The 20,177-nt window shown below is 35.9% G+C and overlaps 1 protein-coding gene across 3 annotated transcripts in view; it reads right to left on the bottom strand.

The window, feature by feature from the left end:
- myripa (myosin VIIA and Rab interacting protein a) overlaps positions 1-19,864 on the bottom strand; it is a 32,547-nt gene extending 12,683 nt beyond the window's left edge. For 2 of the 3 annotated variants that reach the window (XM_067453587.1, XM_067453590.1), the window contains exons 1-4: positions 19,613-19,863; positions 17,627-17,786; positions 4,310-4,531; positions 959-1,095 (exon numbers count right to left, since the gene is read on the bottom strand). In XM_067453587.1, coding sequence (XP_067309688.1) covers positions 959-1,095; positions 4,310-4,531; positions 17,627-17,736 — 469 coding nt within the window. In that variant the 5' untranslated portion in view covers positions 17,737-17,786; positions 19,613-19,863. Of the gene's footprint in view, positions 1-958; positions 1,096-4,309; positions 4,532-17,626; positions 17,787-19,612 lie in introns of all 3 variants that reach the window. The other variant, XM_067453589.1, reaches the window with a different exon arrangement.
- Positions 19,865-20,177: the final 313 nt, after the last annotated feature.

Raw genomic sequence — 20,177 nt, 5'->3', positions numbered from 1 at the left:
AAATGTGAAAACATTTTAAAGGTGGGGTAAGTGTTATTTCAAAACGGACTCGGGCCGAGTACTTAAACAAACTTATAGCTAATCGGCAGTAAGGGGCGTGTCTACTAATGATGGTGAGAAGAGAGCGCTCAGTGCACGTCATTATTCAAAAGACACGACACACAGGACGGAGATTAGCCGAGCGATGACACAGAGAGAGATGGCAGATAAAAGAAAAAGGGGAAAATGTCTGTGGAACAAAAAAATATTTACGATCAGGCAAGAAGTTTTAGCTTTCCAGCGCTGGAGAGAACTCAAGGAGCGAAGGCCTGCAATCGGACGCCGAGGTTGCTTTATTTCTTCTCCACAGGCGAGTAACATTGGTTTTGTTTTGTTTAAAAAAAAATTATATATGCTGGATTTAGCTTGAATATGCTTGTGTGTTATGTTCGCTTGTTTGTTAATTTGCGATGTTATTGTGGCTCACTTCAGCGATGATAAAGACTCGTTCATTTGATACCGTATGGAGCATCTGAATCTCCTCACTGTCTGTTTCAAGATCAGCTCACAAAATGTGTATCTCAGTAGGATACTATACTCCTAATATATGTTTGTTTCCTCTTCTTATGATCTATATAACCCTCTAATCTGGTCATAATTGTAATATGTTTGTTAGTTGGACTGTCATGCTCGTGCTATCAAGTTGTTCATGAGAACAGTTTGTGTTTTTGTGATGGAAGGGATGACTTTTTCATTGAACAGTCAACCTGGATTATTATAGTAACACCATAGTCATAGTCGTTGCCTGGGTTACGTATTTGTGGGGCGGAGCTATCAAAATAGAGGCGTGTTTGTTTTGATGATTTGAAATATAAACAACGGTTACCAGAAAGCACTTACCCCGCCTTTAAGTGTGTTTAAGTCTGAAAACATCCTTTATTTTAGAGCAAGGTCATTCAAAAGTCCAGATGGCGAGTACCTGTAGGCTCTGCTAGCAGTCCACGCTCGGCCGCATGCCTCCTGTAGAGGTTCTTTAACACTTTGGCACTGCCAAACCTTTTAAAACGGCTTCTCACATTATTGTAGAACCATTCCAGTGACTGGGTCTTCAGTAGCCTGAAAATACACAAACAAGGCCACGTTATCATGCTTATTTAAGAGCATTCCTGAGATTTTGTTTACTTAACACTGATTAAAACCTTTGCATAATCATAACATACTGTACTTATATTGTCAGAGTACGACATTTGTCCTATAATTATAGAGGCAAGGTCCTATAACCAACAAGCGCACACTCATACATATATACACAGAAAGGTCAGAGTAGACATGCACTTTTGAGCATGCTCAATATCAAAGACCTGGTTTGCTGTTAAGACTGTGCCTACACTAGTATACAGACTGTCTGAAAGACAAACAGCTCCATGTTTCAGACGTCCAACAATAGTCTGAATTAAAACGTGTATTTTTAGAGGAATTGCCTGCTTGGAACTTATATGTTGTTATACGTATAAGTCGCAAATGATTATTTAATTGGTTTACAGTAAAAATGTTGTTTAAATGTTGAGAAAATCTTTCTGCTTTAGAGTTTAAAATATTTTTGTACACTAAAAGCATGAAATTAGAAAATCAGAAGAATCTTTATTCTTATGATCAAGGGTCAAATCTAAAAATGTGTATAAATCAGCAATTACATTGTTATCATCTGTTTTTTTTTGTTGTTGTTTGTTTTTAAATATGCAGAGAAATATGACACAGAGGCTGGCAAAGACAACGCAGTGTTGTTTTCATGCTTAAAATAGAATTCTGCGTCCTTTCACCATAACATACATACAGACAACCCCTGAGGACAAATGATATTTTCCCACAGAAAAGAAAAAGTCATTGGATTCTGCCCATGGAAATGACTTCCTTATGCATTTATTTAATATTTAATTGACTAGACAAAAGTAGTAACATATACTGTAAAGAGATAATTTGGTAAATGCATACTGTATATACCTGTGTGTTTATAAACATAGCAAAATTGAAATTGTCTGCTTCTAATCATTCACTTTCTAATACACTAATATAAACTACTAAAACTGGAATGAGCATCCATTTTATAATGTGGCAACAGAGGAGATAAAGAGTGGATGTGAATAGTATCAACATTATATTACACTTATGAATGTAATCTATGTGTAGGTGTGTATGTATAGATAGGAAAGAGAAGAAATAACCATTTTAATAACAAATAAACATGATGTTTTTTGTATAGAATTGAATGATTGTTGTAGGGCAAATGCTCTTAAAGCTCTTGAGTTTCATTTAAAATGTCACAGCACTATGGATTCACATCACATACAAACACATACAAAGACAGAAAGTCATCAGTAAAAACTCTCCACTGGTTCATACATTTTAAACTAAATTGTAGGAATCTATTTGTCCTTCAGAGTGCATATAAGAAGCAAAAAAATCTGTCTTTGAATAGTATTTGCGACCTACAGCACTCTGTGACATTTACAATGGCCTTTGAGTGCAGATCATGTCAGTCACTGTATACTTGTATTATACATAATTATTTTGATGACTGTAGAAGGGTCTGAACGATGTTGTCTGAACCCTCAATGGAAGCGCCTTGTCTTTCATTAAACTATGAGTATGAACACACCCACAGACAAACAGACGCTCAATGCAACGCGTGCACATTTACACATTAAAACTGTCCATTCACAGAACCAGTCCTGAACCCTTTAGGTTGTAGTTTTTTCTAGGTTGTAGTTTCAGTGGAAAATACTCGAGCTCTTATGAATTCCAATGGATTTAGTTTAGACTGATTCAAAATAACACTGTGCAGTGTGCACTGTACAACATCATGTTGTCACATGCCTGTCCTGTCTTGTGTGCACATGTGGGTTTTGTGTTGTCGAGCATGTGCTCCTGTCATTGTCAGTTCCCTCCCCCTTGTTATCTGATTAGTGTTCCCTTTATAAGCTCCTTGTGTTTGTCAGTCTTGGTCGGATCGTTGCATGTACTGTTTACATGTCCCGTTTTCCCCGTGACCCTTCCTGGTATGTGTTTTGTATGTTATGATTCTGTTTATGTGTTTTTCCCCGCTCGTGGGTTTTTGCTTTAAGCTTGTTTTATTTGTTAATAAATTATCATCTTCTCCTGCACTTGAGTCCTCGCACCATTTTCCCTTGTCTGTGACGTGACAAAAGGATCCAACCATGTCTAGGACTCAGCAGAGGAAGGACTCTATTCTAGAACCTCTCAACACCTGTCCTCAATTTGAGAGGATTTTACGGTTTAGAGTTCTGCAATTACTTCTCCAGGAAGGGATGGATATTAGAAGGTTTGCCCTGAGATTTTGCAAGACTGCAGAAGGTCTTACACTTGGCGACACAGCGCTTAAGGACCTTTTTAACTATGCTCTGGACAAACCGTTTGAGTGGGAGGTGATGAGAGCCCTGGATTCTAGCTCTTTTAAGGAGGGGGTAATGTCACATAATAGAATAATAAAAATACAAACTTAAAGCAAAAACCCACGAGGGGGGAAAACTCATAAACAGAATCATAACATAACATAAAAAACACATACCAGGAAGGGTCACAGGGAAACCGGGACATGTAAACAGTACATGCAACGATCCGACCAAGACTGACAAACACAAGGAGCTTATAAAGGGAAGAAATCAAAAGGGAATCAGGGAACACAGGTGGGGCCAATAAACACTAATCAGATAACAAGGGGGAGGGATCTGACAATGACAGGCGCACATGCTCGACAACACAAAACCCACATGTGCACACAAGACAGGACAGGCATGTGACACATGTAAATTAATTTACTTTAAATGCGTAAAAAAAAAAAAAACTTTTTTACCAAACTCATATACTGTAAAAGGAAAACATTTTCAGTCCTCAGTGTTTACTGGGGATACAGAAACATCAATCTGCTTGACATTCTATAATATTTTGTCTAAATATTAAAACAAAAATCTGTTGAAATTGAACATTTTCACGTGACTGATCACATCTAAATTTTTCAATAAAGATTATATTTAGCTGTGTTATTAAATGATTAGTGTTTTTACATGAGCATTAGACAATGGCAAAGGTAATATAAAATGAGCCATAGAAATGAGCATGCACAATTAAATATCCAATACTGACTGATACTTTAAATAATATACGTTTCCCAATATAATTCCTCCCTAGTTTTATAACCCCTGATAATAACCTCTAACAGAAGCATCATAACCTGCAGGTGTTTCCCACTTAAGTCCTTGCTCTCGCTCTATCTTCGAACCACAGCAGTTCTTGTTAGCAGGGCAATACTGACCTGGTCTTCTGGCAGGCGGAGCACACCCAACCTTTGTCCTTCTTACTGTAGGTGCAGCATTCCTTGCAGACGTTGTAGCAACAATCCAGGCAGGAACGCTTGGGGTTGAGCAAGAAGGTGAAGGGAGAACAGCAGCGGATGCAGCAGCGCTCATTAAACCTGTGCTGCCGTGACAGCAGAATAGACCGACTGCCCTCCTCAACAAGCGCCTTCTTCATTTCACTGGGAGAGAGAGAGAGAGAGAGAGAGAGAGAGAGAGAGAGAGAGAGAGAGAGAGAGAGAGAGAGAGAGAGAGAGCATAAAAAAGAATTAACATATGTGATATAAAGTATGTGACTATATAAAAAGATACATAAGCTGATGTATATTTGTATAAGTATTATATAAGACGGGCTGTAGTGCCCTATAAGTGGATCATGTTCATATGGCATCTGCGTGTTGACAGATGTACTGCATTTGCCCTTCAGCATCTTAAATCCGTCTGGATTTCAAGCCGTACTGCAGCCTTCAGAGATGAGAGCAATTCTGCAAAATTGCTCTGACATTTAGCGAAGAGACAAGAGACCTAACACTTTTTACTAGAGTATTATTTGCAACCAGTTCACACACACTTTGTTTGGATTAGGTCCATTTGATTTATGCTGCTCAATTAAACTGATGTGCCTTTAGGATAAGAAAAGTTTAGTTTATGATGAACAAGACAGAATTGTAAGGTTCAAGCTAAGAAGGCAATTGATTAAAAAAAACTAAATAGCAGATCCTATTCTCTGGAGCTTACAGACGGTCTTTATGAGAAAACTGATCGATTTGTTAGAAACACTGATTCATTCAGCAACTGTGTTTATGTGAATGAGCGGCCGGAAAGCATTAAGAGTTTTCTGTTTTGGTTGAAAATGGTGTCATTTAAGTGGTCTCAAAGTAACTAACTAATGATTATTTACAACAGAAATCAATCAATCAATCAAAAACTTACAATATCTGAACAATTACTTTTTCTAGAACTGCTGTACAGCCAAAACAATATCTCTTCCATTAAGTTCCTATTATCACTGTAAAGCTGCTTTGAAACAATCTATATTGTGAAAAGAGCTATATAAATATATATATATATATATAAATATATATATATATATATATATATATATATATATATATATATATATATATATATATATATATATATATATATATATATATATATATATATTAATATAAATTAAGGTGACTTGACTTAAACTGTCTTTATGAATGAGCCACTGAATCGTTCACTCATCAGAATCGATCAGCTGTTCTTTTTGCTTTCACTTTGGTTGGAACAGTCTTGCAAAATTAAGTAACGCAGGCAATACTGCATCTAAATTTTAAGTTACTTAGTATTTACTTAAAGTGTTGTCTAACAGCAATAACACAGGGGTCTAAATATCGTCATGACTGTGTGGCTGGTCTGAATATCATCATGGTCATCATACAAAATTACTGTAACTTTTATGAATATAGGCCTTTATCACAGTCTGTGTGTCGTCACATCTGGCTTTCATGCGTAGAGTAAAGGAATTTCTTCCTGCATTATTGTCAATGGACATTTTTGAGAGGTAAATTATACCCGTTTAGTTGAACAATAACAATAACCATAACAACAATAAAAGTCAATATTTAAAACTGTTTATTTAGACTTGATAACCTACCATGTATGTCATCTTTCATTTGAATGTGTAACATTATCTAAGCGAGGTGATCACCAATGCTGCCGGTGCTGGACAACTCCGGTGAGAAATGACCCTAGGGGTAATTAACAGATGGTTACCGAGTAGATCGTTCTCTGGTATGCGTTTTCATGAAAATCGAATGTAAAGAGTTTTATCTCTAAAAACAGATTAGCTTATAACGCTTGTCTATGGAGCGCAGGGTAGACACAGGGTAAGTGAAATTAAATTGCTAGTTAATACCATTAACAAAATAGCCTCACACTAACACGGTCGCATAATGAGAGTCCCTATACATGCAAAACGAAGCAGAATGTTTTTTTTTGTTTTTTTTTCCGATACTTCTTACAATCATCAATTAAGTATTGTGAAACAAAGAAAAAGGTGTAATATTATATTCCGACGCATATTTTGTGATTTACAGGGCGCATGCAAGCCTTTAGTGTATGCCCAATACTTCAGAGTCTGATCACCTTATTTTGTGAACTGCAAGAATACAAGCAACATATCACATTAAAAAGCATTAGAATTAGAAAAATATTCCAGTCAATAAACAATTATTCAACAATAACTGGTTTGATCATTGTAAACTAGTCATATCCTCTGTGTTTGAGTGCAATGATTGGATAGCAGTATATATATATATATATATATATATATATATATATATATATATATATATATATATATATATATATATATATATATATATGTATATATATATATATATATATATATATATATATATATATATATATATATATATATATAAATATATATATATATAAATATATATATATATATATAAATATATATATATATATATATATATATATATATATAAATATATATATATATATATATATATATATATATATATATATATATATATATATATATATATATATATATATATATATATATATATATATATATATACATATATATATATATATATATAATAACTGGTTTGATCATTGTAAATGAGTCATATCCTCCGTGTTCGAGTGTAATGATTGGATAGCATTATATATATTATAACACATTACATAAACACATTACATATACATATATAAATTCGTATACCTGCTGATGATGGCTTCGCTCAGATAATATTACACATTAAAATGAAAGATGACACATGCTAGAGTATCATGTGAGTCTAAGTTGAACTAAACGGGTATGATTTTCTTTTCAAAATTGACAATAATGCAGATGGAAATTCCTTTACGCTACAAATCTACTAATCAAAGCCTAATGTGAAAACACAGGGACTAAAGATAAAAGCCTATTGTTATTTTTTTATGTATAGTGAAGACAAGAGTGAATAGTTTTAAAAAAATGAATTAAATATGTAATATTAAATAACAAAATTAAAGAATGAAATTGAATGATGAAACATTACTCTAAAAGCAAACCTATGACTCAATGAGAGGAGCTGACAAAAGGAGCAGAGGGATGAAAAACTAAAAAAGGAAGCTTTATTTCGAAAACCTCAGCTTGAGGTGTGGCATTTACTTTGTTTCTCCAAACAATGCCAAAAGGAAATCATTTCAAATGATTAGAGCCACAGCATGAAAAGATCGGCTCCAGTGAATACTGAGAGAGGGAAACTGAGGATAATCTCAGCAGATTAAAAACAGACAGACAGGAAAGAAAAAAATGGAAAAGAAATAAAACAAAAGGCTGTAATGACGATACACATTCAAGGTTAATACTTTACAGTGATGCTAGTCTTGAGAGTGTGGGCTTGATAAACACACATTTACAACAATGCATTTTTTAATGTATGTGTGCACATAAGCAATAGTTTGGAGACAAATTTGTGACAAAACCTCCTTTTGATCCAAGATACATGTAGTTTGTAGATTAATCTCTAAATGAGACATTCAGACCCTGCAGTTAGAGATTACAAACAGCCTTCCACCAGTTTGTCTCGACTCGGTGAAAGTAAAGGTAATACCGAAAAAGCACAAAATAAGATGAAAAATTCTCACAGATGGAGCAGGATCTATTTCATGTCCCTACAATAATGTACTGTGATGATACCCCATCAGGGTTCTTTCCACTGAACTAATAATTGGATACTCGGCAGGCCATTTCCACCGAGTTCTCAGAAACATGGTCTGTTGTTTACAAAGCAACCCGTTGGCAAAGAACAGCAGAGGTGTCCTGTGCCAGTAGGTGTAGATCCAAAGGAAGGTCTACTAAGTGACCCATGCCAGATAGCCAGACTGTGTGCGGTGCAGTGAACATTTGGGAAACTAAAGCCAATATTTATACATATTTATTCAGCTGACAGAGCAGCATCTATTATGAATGTCAGGTTATATAGATACAATATGCAACTGCAATACAAAATCATGATTATCCCTACTTTTCCAATGACTTTTACACTACACAGTATGTATCCACAATACATTTTTAGGCATCCTTTGTTAAGTTTCGAATGCACTCTTGAACCATACACTCGACACCATAACAGTCAATATAACATTTATCATTTATATTTTCTCCCATTTACAGTTTTTCTCAATCGATTTGGCACATTTCTCCAAATGAATGTAGTTGCTCTCAAAACTATTAACACAGCAAACTAAACACTCTTATGTTGACAAAACAGTTCAGTATTCACTGCATAATGAAGCACTGCAGTTTATTCTATTAATGCATTTATTAAAAATAAATACTGACATTAAAACTGCAAGTGTGTTCGCTGTTGATTTAATAAAAAATGTAGCTGTAGATACACAAATACATGAATGAATTTTACATGTTCTTTAATTGTGTTCTTCAAAGTTCTTTAATGATGAGTTTTCACCCAATAAATGACTGAATAAATGAATAGATAGATAGATAGATAGATAGATAGATAGATAGATAGATAGATAGATAGATAGATAGATAGATAGATAGATAGATAGATAGATAGATAGATAGATAGATAGACAGACAGACAGACAGACAGACAGACAGACAGACAGACAGACAGACAGACAGACAGACAGACAGACAGACAGACAGACAGGGATAGAGATAGATAGATAGATAGATAGATAGATAGATAGATAGATAGATAGATAGATAGATAGATAGATAGATAGATAGATAGATAGATAGATAGATAGATAGATAGACATAGATTGACGGACGGACGGACGAACGAACGGACGGACGAACGGACGGACGGACGGACGGACGGAAAGACAGACAGACAGACAGACAGACAGACAGACAGACAGATAGATAGATAGATAGATAGATAGATAGATAGATAGATAGACAGACAGACAGACAGACAGACAGACAGATAGATAGATAGATAGATAGATAGATAGATAGATAGATAGATAGATAGATAGATAGATAGATAGATAGATAGATAGACAGACAGACAGACAGACAGACAGACAGACAGACAGACAGACAGACAGACAGACAGACAGACAGACAGACAGACAGACAGACAGACAGATAGATAGATAGATAGATAGATAGATAGATAGATAGATAGATAGATAGATAGATAGATAGATAGATAGATAGATAGATAGATAAATTGTGCTTTTGATTTGTAATTTGTATGAAATGAAGGAGAATCTGTTTAGGACAATTACAAAGTGTACAGATCACTGTGTTAAATGTTTTGAAAGCAGTTACCTGAGATTGGAGAAATTTACCAAATCGATTAAGAAAAACTGTATCAGCCAATATTAGGTTTTTTATTCAATATTTTCTTCAATTTTACATTAAGATTAAGCGGCCATTAGATGATAGCAAAGGTAAAATTAACACGGTTAAGTGTAATCTTCAGCAAATGTCAACAGTAATATACATTTTTCATAGTGTACATTATAATGTTGTGATGCCAAAATTTACGTGTAGCATTAAAATGGACTGATTTTAGTTGTTAGTGTTTTATTTAAAATGTATTAAGACAGATTTATTATATATATTTTTCCATAACATGAAAATAATTATGCAACATTAAAACTGCGTTTTTGTTTTACCATTCAATTACAATTCAAATTGATAAACATTACCAAATAATTTTAATTAAATCTCATAAACAAAATGTTGCTTGAGGATTTAGAGCTTCTCTGTACACACCAAAGAAAGATCAATCTCAAAGAGCCAAATCTACTGGTGTGTAATGCAGCGCAAAGACTCCAGCAGTGTAGCAATTACATGCCCTATTCCTGGAACATCTTAACACAGATCAGTGGTATTGCAACACAATAACACATTGCAGTTAATAAAACAAGATGTGGTGTGCTGGGCTCACTTCAGAGCAATGCAAGAAACCATGTGTTTATCTTACATGACGGAGCTTCAGATCTATCAAATGCATTTGTGGCTAGTCTTTCTATGGAGAGTCAGCATAGACAGGACTGAGACAAAACTACCAATCCAATTTAAATAAACTCAGGAATCACATGAGATTTGGATGCCAATTAAGAAAACTTAAGACATACGCCAGACAAATAGCCATATAGTGTGCACTACATAAATGGATGAGAATGTAATTAAAGAAAATGTATTGTCATAACTGTTTGTATGGTCTTAGTTCAAAATGATCCATTGATTAGTGTCCTAGCCAAACTGCCTGCCCAGAAACAATATGTTCTGTGTGCAGTTCCATCACATGTAATGGATTTTCTCAAAAAATGTCAGATTCTGCCATCTGTTTGACATCTTTGATTTAATGAAATGGAAAGTCATGGATGAGTACTTGGATAGATGGAAGAATAGTCTAGGGTCTCTAATGGTTTCCAAATTTAGATCAGTGGTTCCCAACCAGGACTTTGCATACCCCAGAGGCTATTTAAGCAGGTCCCAAGGGGCTTTTGGAAACACATTCTCAGCTCATTCACTTCCATCCTCGTTTCCTTCTTTATATTAAACACAAGCCAAAAATGAACAATTGCTCCCGTCAAGGTTTATGTGAAATATTTTAAGAACAGATACATGCCTCGGCAATGGTTTCCAGGTTTTAAATTACATTTCAAATCAAACACTACAAGAGGGAAATCATGTTGCTTAGGAAGTCTCTCTGTGTGCATTTTCCTCCTGCTTCTCAAAGGGTCTTTTCTAATAATCTTGTTTTTGTGTTCTTCCATTCTCTGATAACACACTCAATCCTGTTTGAAATTCAGAGAGGCTCACCAGGTGTCAGAGAGGATATTGAAAAGCTAAATGCATGCATGCAGGACACACTTGGGAGAAGAAATAAATGCTGTCAGCATTAAATGAGATGGTTTAAGGTTTAGCGGAATTGTGGGTCTCAGGAAATTGCAGTTTTCTTTTAATAAAACTATATTTAATTAATTTAAACTTTAAAAGTATTTACATAACAATCAATATGGCATATGAGTCTAGGCTAACCAATACTTTTAATTGGACCAATAAACCCTGTTTCATACTGCATAGCAGAAATACTCGCTGGAGGCAGATCTTCAAATCTACAGAAGTTTTATTTCAAGTCACAAACAGAAGACTCGGGAACCGCAGGAGAAACATAACTAAACTAAACAGCTTAAGCAAGACTAATAGCGGAGCAAACTGAAAGTGAGGGCTTATATACACAGTAAAAAAAGGAGCAAATTAACAAGACACACCTGAACCGAACTCATATCAATGTGAAACCATAGTGACAAACTGACTAGAAGATCCACAAAGAAACTCAGACATGAAGAACAGAAAAACAGGTTGAAAACAAACTCAAAATCTGACAAAGGCATACTGTACTCAACATTATATATGTGTAGGATCAGTGTACGCCTGGTATTAAAATCCATCTCAAGCGATCCAAATTCAAGTGGACAGCCAAGTAATCTTCACACTGGCCATTAACACACATCTCAAATGTGTCTTGTGTGCACTTGTGATCAGATTGTCTTTTTTTTTTTTGTGACTACATGAAATATTGTCAGCGTGTTTCTGCGTTTCTCATCTAAACTGCCTAAAAGCATTAAATCAACTACACTGAGGATTTTTTTTTATTTTTATTAATTGTGCCATTATTCCTTCTTCCTGTTCCAACAAACAAACACTTCCAACAACAGAACCAAACAACTTCCAATAACAGTGAGAACCAAAGTGCTTGTCCGATAAAATCCTGGTGCCAAACAAAGTCATTAACCAAAGAGTTATCATCACCCCAAAGTAAGGTGATGAGTAACAGGCTTCTCTGTGCCAATGTGCCATACTGTTTTGAAAGAAAGACAAAACAATAGGGGAAAGAGGGGAAGAGTAAGGGTCAAACAGAGATTACACAGACAATGGGTTATGTTCTGTCGTTTGGGACACGATACTGAACTGATAGTACAGTATAAGAGTCAGGTTCGGTAAGACTAGAGTGACCAAACGTCCTGATTTCCCAGGACAGACATTTTGGTTATAGATAGTATTTTGTAATATAAAAATCTTCTAGCCATACAGAGGGGTCATACTTTAAATGTATTGAAATTAATAAGGAATCTTTGAGTAAACTTCGACTATCATTTGAGTATCTCATTGCCGGGCCGAGTGTCCTGGTTTTCGTTAATGTAAATATGGTCAAGGGAAGACCATTAGGTAAGTGCTGCCTGTTTCTTACAATTACATGCTGGGACATGCAGCAAATAAGAACAGAGACATGTGTTTATCCTTAAAAAGAGAGGCTCTGCATCCGAATATGCCTACTTCCACACAGTATGTATGAAATAACATTATTCTCCAAAGTGCTTTTCTCCTATAAAGCATAGGAGAAAAGTACCCAGATGACCTACTACTTCAGTTGGGATTCTGAAGCGTGCAACACTGGACACTTTACTATCCCATGAAGCCACAGTGGTGAACACCCAAATCTTGCACCAACAATTTTGACTAGAATTTATAATACTATAATACTATCTGTTAAAATAATATATTTTTCACTAAAGATTTATATTACAGTGTGGCATGTTGTAGCATGATGTTAGCATTTTCAATCAAATACTATTTTAAGTAAAAGCAAGTAAAATTCTGTGACACATTAGCCTGACGTAGTCATATTCAATTCTAGTCAGAATATGAGTCTGATGCTCCATTGGGCTGTGATTATAGGGCGTGTTTCAACCCAACCAGGAAAGACATCGGCTGGACAGACCTACAACCAATCAGAGTAAAGAAGCGACGCATTGTTGAATGTCAACAGAGCTCAACTGCACTGTGTTGCCAAGTCCGCGTTTTTTCCCCCCCATGGGTTGTTTTCTATGTCCGTGGGTTGAAGCGACTATTATGTGATATATAGACTCATGAGTGTGAATTTTAGCAGGCATCCTTGCCAAAATAACACACATTTTACCCCCCAAACGCCATTTTTCCCCCAGAGAACTCCCCGAGAAGCTATTGGTTAGGGCTAGTAGTTGACGGGTTTTGTTGTAAAAACTTGGCAGCCCTGTCTGCATGCGCGCTGGTATCAGGCTGGAATACACGATCTTTGCCGGTGTTGTAAAAAAAGTTATCATCACACAGAGTACTTACCCAACATGATCATCATTTCTGAGAGGAATTGTGAAGGTGAATGCATACACAAACAAGCTCTCCATTCAGGATTCGAAAAAATATAACCCAAGCCCCTTTGATGACGTTACGGTTTATCATCTGTCCGTCATCGTCTAAAGCCCGCCCTGATGATTTCATTGGTCCAAACAGTTTCTGTTCGGGGATAATTACTCCTCTATGGAGCAAGGCCAGACCGAACTGCCCGACCTAAAAATTCTGTGGGCGGGGCTAAGTTCGGCTGGCATCCAGGCTAGTGAAATAAGGTTTGAGAAAGCTGCTTACTGTAAATAATATAAAACATATACAGTATATCCTATGTAAACAAGTAATTGTTAACTAGGCTATTACAATGAATGAGCATGCCCCGGGACCCCACTAAACAGTTCACACTTCACACTTCAATGTTCAAGCCAAAACTACGCCCTTGCGTAGGTCACATGACTGACAACATGGTGGATGTCCGAATTTCATTCAGACTACATAGAACAAACTTTTTATAATGGGTTGCAAAGCAAGTTTCAAGATATACCAAATATGCCTTATCACAGTATGTGATTTTAGACACTGCAAGGCTGTGGAAATACCAGTCAAGGATTAAATATTGGTCTCATATGACCAAGAAACAGCATGAATCTGTCTCTCCTGATTGATAAAACCTCTAGATTGCATGTATCTAAAGGTCAGAATCAGATTCCTTTAAGGCTGAAACCATATTTATGGTGGGCTCAGGGAAGTGACTCACGGATAGAGAGGGAAGGGAGGGCCTTTCCTGTCATTTTGTTTTAAAGTATGACAAAGAATGATGGGAACTTCCTCATGCTCTCTATATATGACTGGAATGCCATTTTGGTGACATCATGAGGGAGACGATACTAAAATAGATTAAGGATTTTGATGTGATTTTTTTTAATGTTTCATAAAGTTTCTCTTATGCCCATCCATTTATTTGATCAACAATACAGTAATAACTGTAATATTGAGAAATATATTATTACAATTTAAAAATAGTTTTCTAATTTATTTATGATGGCAAAGCTAGATCTTCATCAGCCATCCTCCAGTTTTCAGTGTAACACGTTCCTTCAGAAATCATTATAATATGAGGATCTGATACATTTCTTACTGTTATACATATTGAAAACAGATCTGCTGAAAGTTTAAAAAACAGCATTTGTTTTAAATATTTTTTTAAGTCTTTACTGTAATTCTGATTGATTTAATGCAATTTACTGACCCTACATTTGAACAGTAGTGGATTTGTAAAGATTAGGTCTTTAAATTGATAATAGCCAACATGTAAAGCAATTGACAATGCTAGACCAGGGGTCCGTTCTTCATACCTCGCTTAATACATCGAGCGATTATTTGACAGATGCCAGATCTTCTAATCGTGATAACTGATCTCTGTCTAATTTGGTTCTTCAAATGAATTTGCAGATTTGATTAAAATATCTGGATTAAGTTGTCTGAGATTACTACTTGTTCTCATGTTTCCTGAAAAGGGCAGATGCATCGATACTCTAATCCACAATCAGCAAAGCAGCGATTGGCTGGCGGAAAAACAGCAACGTAATGACATCATATAATTAAAAAAGATATCGGACGAAAAACTTGATGAATTGCTGGACCTTTATAAGGAATACAAAGGAAACCTTAATAAGGAAACAGCCAAGCAAACAAAAACGTTTTTGACAGATAGATGAAAAAGATGCAATATCATGGATGCAGTTGTAAAAAAAAATAATAATACATGATTCCTAATTATTTATATACTCACAATTTCCAGTATTTGCACAGCCTTTACATTATTTCAATGTAATTAGCAAATTATTTAACTTTATTTTAGAAGCAGATTTTTTACGTGACCATTCTTAAATGAATTCACGGCTCAGATTTACTGTACAGCAGGTGTGTGTAAGACTACAAAAAACTTAAAAAGAAATTATTCCATCACAAATACATTTGTCAATAAGTAAAACTGATAGTGTCTATAGTATTATAGACTCCACAACATTATAATATATATCAAATAAATGCTTATATTATTATTATTATAGCTCCTGATAAAGAAGCAGTGGCTGGGACATATTTTAAGTATCAACGCCACACAAAAAGATGCAATCTAATCCTGTTTACAAGAAATAAGCTGCTCTTGTCTGAGCATTTCTAAGTTTACAGAACTGTTGCTATAACTGCAAATCCAGGATGAGCGTCGAAGAACCAAACAATCCAAGATCATGCCAAATTATCAACAATCAAATCCAGCTAATGGAGTTATGCTGCCTTCACGTGCTATCGGAAAGTTCATAATTCCCACGTCAGATGAAGTCGTACTTACTTGTTGCATCCAAGTGCTTCGTGGTTGGAATGAACAGGAATCATGGACACCAGGTTTACTTTTGCCCATTTATTGGGAAAATCTTTTTAAAACCAAAATTATACAGTATGTAACATTAGTGTCCCATGCACTGACATCCATATAAACATTCACGATGCCATCCTGTAGTTTCAGTCAAATGCAGGCTAACTTCACTGTGTATAAAACAAGCCTACAATATTTCAAATAATTTTTATATAAGCTATGTAAATATGCATTAATGACAACAAGACAAGACAATTTAGCTGTTGTGAGGGAAAACTTATGGGACAAACCTAATAAATCATACCTGACACAACAGTAATTCTATGTTAAATGTTTATGACACACCCATCTCTGGAATTTTTGTAGTATCAAAATTATTTCCAAAATTCCCAGTGGTAAACGCTACATCAGAGTTTGTTCATGTGCAATTTTTACCTACGATAATTCTGATAGCACGTGACCGGACCCCAAGGACGGACTGAGACAGAGGGCTTAAATGCATAGGCAAACGAATGAGCAAACAAGATTATTGATAAGACACACCGGATCAGAAAACTCAAATCAATTACTGACTATAGTGCCAAACAGGTAAGGAATGGAGGAGACCTGAACTAATGGTGCATTCAAGTCATGTCAAACAGATCGTATTTATGAGTTGAACATGAACGCCAGCACTAAGTCGTAAACACCAGTGGGATTTTCTTTAAGCCCTGATCTGTAAGAAGTTGGGGGGGTGTCAGTGAGAAACATGGCGGACTCAATGGATGATCAATGGATATTTAGCAGTAAAACTATCCGACTCTGTCATTTCCAACAAAGTAAGCTAGCAATTGTGATATAATAATTAGTCTAATATATAACCATACAGTTTACAGTGGCTTCATAGATTAAATAAAAACATAAAAGATTAAAACTCACCTGATGCACATTCTTTGTTCTTAATTTTCTATAAGCATAGTTAACAAACCTTGCTGTATTTTTGTCAGATTAATTAAAAGAAGGTACACCGCCATATTGCTCTGACTAAAGAGACTTGAACTTCTCACCTTGTAAATATGAACATCCCAGGAGGACTTGAACGCTAGCCTGACAAGCCAGACCCAAATCTAGATGTTTGGTCTGGAAACTCACCATTGACAGCTCAATCTGAGGGGCGGGATAAACGCTTGTCTTTCAAACTCCCTCTGCACGCGATAGGATAACGCTACAACCAACCAGAGCAATGAAGGTGAAGCGGAGCTAGTTGAAGCTAGTAAATATTTAACAAGATTAAACTTTCGCCCGTATCCGGTCGGCAAAACTCTGAACACATCTTGCCTTTTTAAGAATGACCTCAGTGCCGTTCTTTGTTCTTTTCTCAGAGAAAAGCTTAACTCCAAGTCTGACACAGTCGCGGTCAAAGCTGCTTCGAAAGACCGTCGTTCGCCAGTTTCTGTGTTTACTAGTAACCTGCAAGCGCAACTCAGCCATCATTATGTTAAGCCCCGCCCACCAACTCTATACACGATGTGATTGGCCTGACCAGAGTTTGGTTTTTACAGCTCAGAAGTGTATTGAGAGTCGCTAGACGACACTCGCGGCAGATTAGATTTGCTGCCGCTTGGGTGCGTCTAGATTTCTAGGCTACTTGAATGCACCATAATGAACAAAAAGTAACCAAATTAGTTTTGAGCAGGAGTCATAAAAGTGATGCTACAAAGACACAAAAGGGTGCATGAGACTCACCTGAGCCGTGTCTCCTCCGTCTTGCGCAGCTGCATGTCCCGTTGCACCACCTGCATTACATGTGCAGCCTCCACATCCGTCAGAGCAGAGAGGTCCAGTTTACGCCCCATCCTTCACCTCTACAGAGCTAATAAAACACCTGCCCTGTCCCGACTGTTAGCTGAGGACAGTAATGGAAGCAGAAAAGAGTCATTTAATTAATAAAAAATAAAAAAAACAGCTGCGCCACTGGCTTTATAATCCGTTTGACCAACTGTCGGATATTGTTTTATTTTATGAGGGTTTTTTATACGGTTAATGGTTAATGCTTCAAAGTGGCAGCTATAGTTGCAGCTGGGAGGTAAATCTGAAGACAAAACAATTTTGTAATTCTAACATTGTTTCATTATGAAATCAACATAATACAGTGCTTTACAAAAGTCCAAAGTAAAAGCTGTTGCATAAGGTTGTTAAATCAGCCTGCAGCTGAAATAAGGCACACATTTTGTGAGGGCCTTGAGATTCCAGACAAAAACAATGCAATTTTTATCCACTGCTATGGACGTGTTCTTTATTATTATATAATTCTGGCATATCATAAAAAAGCCATGAATTTTTCAATCATACCACATGCCTGGGTTTGTGATTGTGCCTTAAAGGAGTCGTTCACTTTAAAGTGAAAATTACTCAATGATTGTCACCCTCAAGCCATCCTAGGTGTATATGACTTTCTTCTTTCTGATGAACACAGAGTTATATCAATAAATATAATGACGCTTCCAAGCTTTATAATGGCAGTGATGGTGTCCACTGAGTTTGAAGCTCAGAAAAGTGCATCCGTGCTCCACACCACTCCAGGGTAAGGGCCTTCTGAAGCGAATCGACTGAGTTTTGTAGAAAATATATCCATATTTAAAACTTTATAAAGTAAAATATCTAGCCTCCGCCAGACTGCCATCTGTATTCAACTTATGCAGAAAGCCTATCGCAGTTCAAAACACTTACACTAAATCCAACGCCAATCATGATAGATATTTTACTTTAAATCGATTAAATCATGGAGTAATTTTCACTTTAAAGCTAACTACTCCTTTAAACACTACTGTGCTGTAAAGAAAATTAAAATGTCAATTTTTTTTGTTTTAGGAAGCTAGTGTTACCCAGGTGTTGTTACTGTTAACTAAAACTATTACAATATTTTTTTGCTAATTGAAACAAAGCTGAAATAAATATAAATATTGAATGCGAAACGCAAAAACAATTATTTGAAGTATAAAACTAAAGGTAAATAGAAATATTATAATAACATGAAAAATAAATAAATACACTCAAAAATGCTCATTAGAAATATGATTAAATACTACAATAGAATATAAATAATACTAAACTAACACTGGTCTCCCCAACACAAGTATTTAAAAAAACAAAGCTAGGCGTTTGTAGGCACACTGTAAACTAACAGATCTTTCTCTGCAACCTTGAAACCATATGCTGAGCCAACAGTGGAAGCAAACACAAAGCTTTTGCCCACGAGCTATAACTACAATTCATCTCTCATAAGGTGGCAATGCATTAAAGGGACAGGTTGTCATCATTTACCCACCTCAGCCTCAGCCACCATGGAAGTGAATGGCTTTGGTACCTAAACCTGTCATTCTACTTATCATCTCCTTTTGTATTCAAAAAGTCATGAACAAACGGACGATGACAGAATAGTATTTTTTGAGTGAACTATCCCTTTAAACCAGACTTTCTGAGTGCTTAAGTCGACGTAGAGTCAACACAGTATGATTACAAACAAGTATTTCGTGCTGAGTTTGACAGCAAACCACTTTTATACAAATGCACGTCTATTACATGAGACAGCTTAAGTTATAATAGGTTATTTTCTGTACTAATACATGCATGCACATGTACTATATAAAATCTGCCTAAAATAAAAAAATAACAATATTGGATACATAAAATTGTTATATTACGAAGAACTAGTTTAGATGCTGCACTTACCGTCGCGTCTTCACCTCAGTCTCTCACTGTTGACCAGCGACTGCCAAGCTGTCAGGATTTGAAGACAAGCTCATTATAAATGTCCGCAGACCTCTTCAAATCAATATAGTCGCCTTTCAGTGTCTCTCGGGCATGTTCAACGTTGAGCTCAAGTTTGACAAAAGAATATCAAGAGTCTCTGAGGAGAAAACGCACAGAAACGGAGCGCGTGCGCGTCGCCTACCTGCTGTGGTCTCATGCCATTAACGACCACGAGACCTCAAATCTGCCGACCTCCGGTACACGGCGCGGGCGCGAGCGCTGCGGTAACTGCGCTGCTAATCCACTTTTCTGGACGTGTTGAATGCTGATACCATATTGAGAATGATTTGTTAGTTCTAAGAAGATTAGTAACATTAATAAAAAAAAAAACATTAAAAAAAAAAAAAAAAACATAAGGCTTTACCATAAACAATAATGATATAAAGACTGATATATAAAGACTATAGTCTTTGTGTGCAAGCCTAAAATTTGATTTACAGATTTTTCATTTATACACTCTAAAAAATGCTGGGTTACAAACAAC

Source organism: Pseudorasbora parva, chromosome 9 (assembly GCF_024679245.1).
Source record: "Pseudorasbora parva isolate DD20220531a chromosome 9, ASM2467924v1, whole genome shotgun sequence".
Taxonomy (NCBI): Eukaryota; Metazoa; Chordata; class Actinopteri; order Cypriniformes; family Gobionidae; genus Pseudorasbora; species Pseudorasbora parva.
This window is presented reverse-complemented; position numbering and strand designations above follow the sequence as displayed.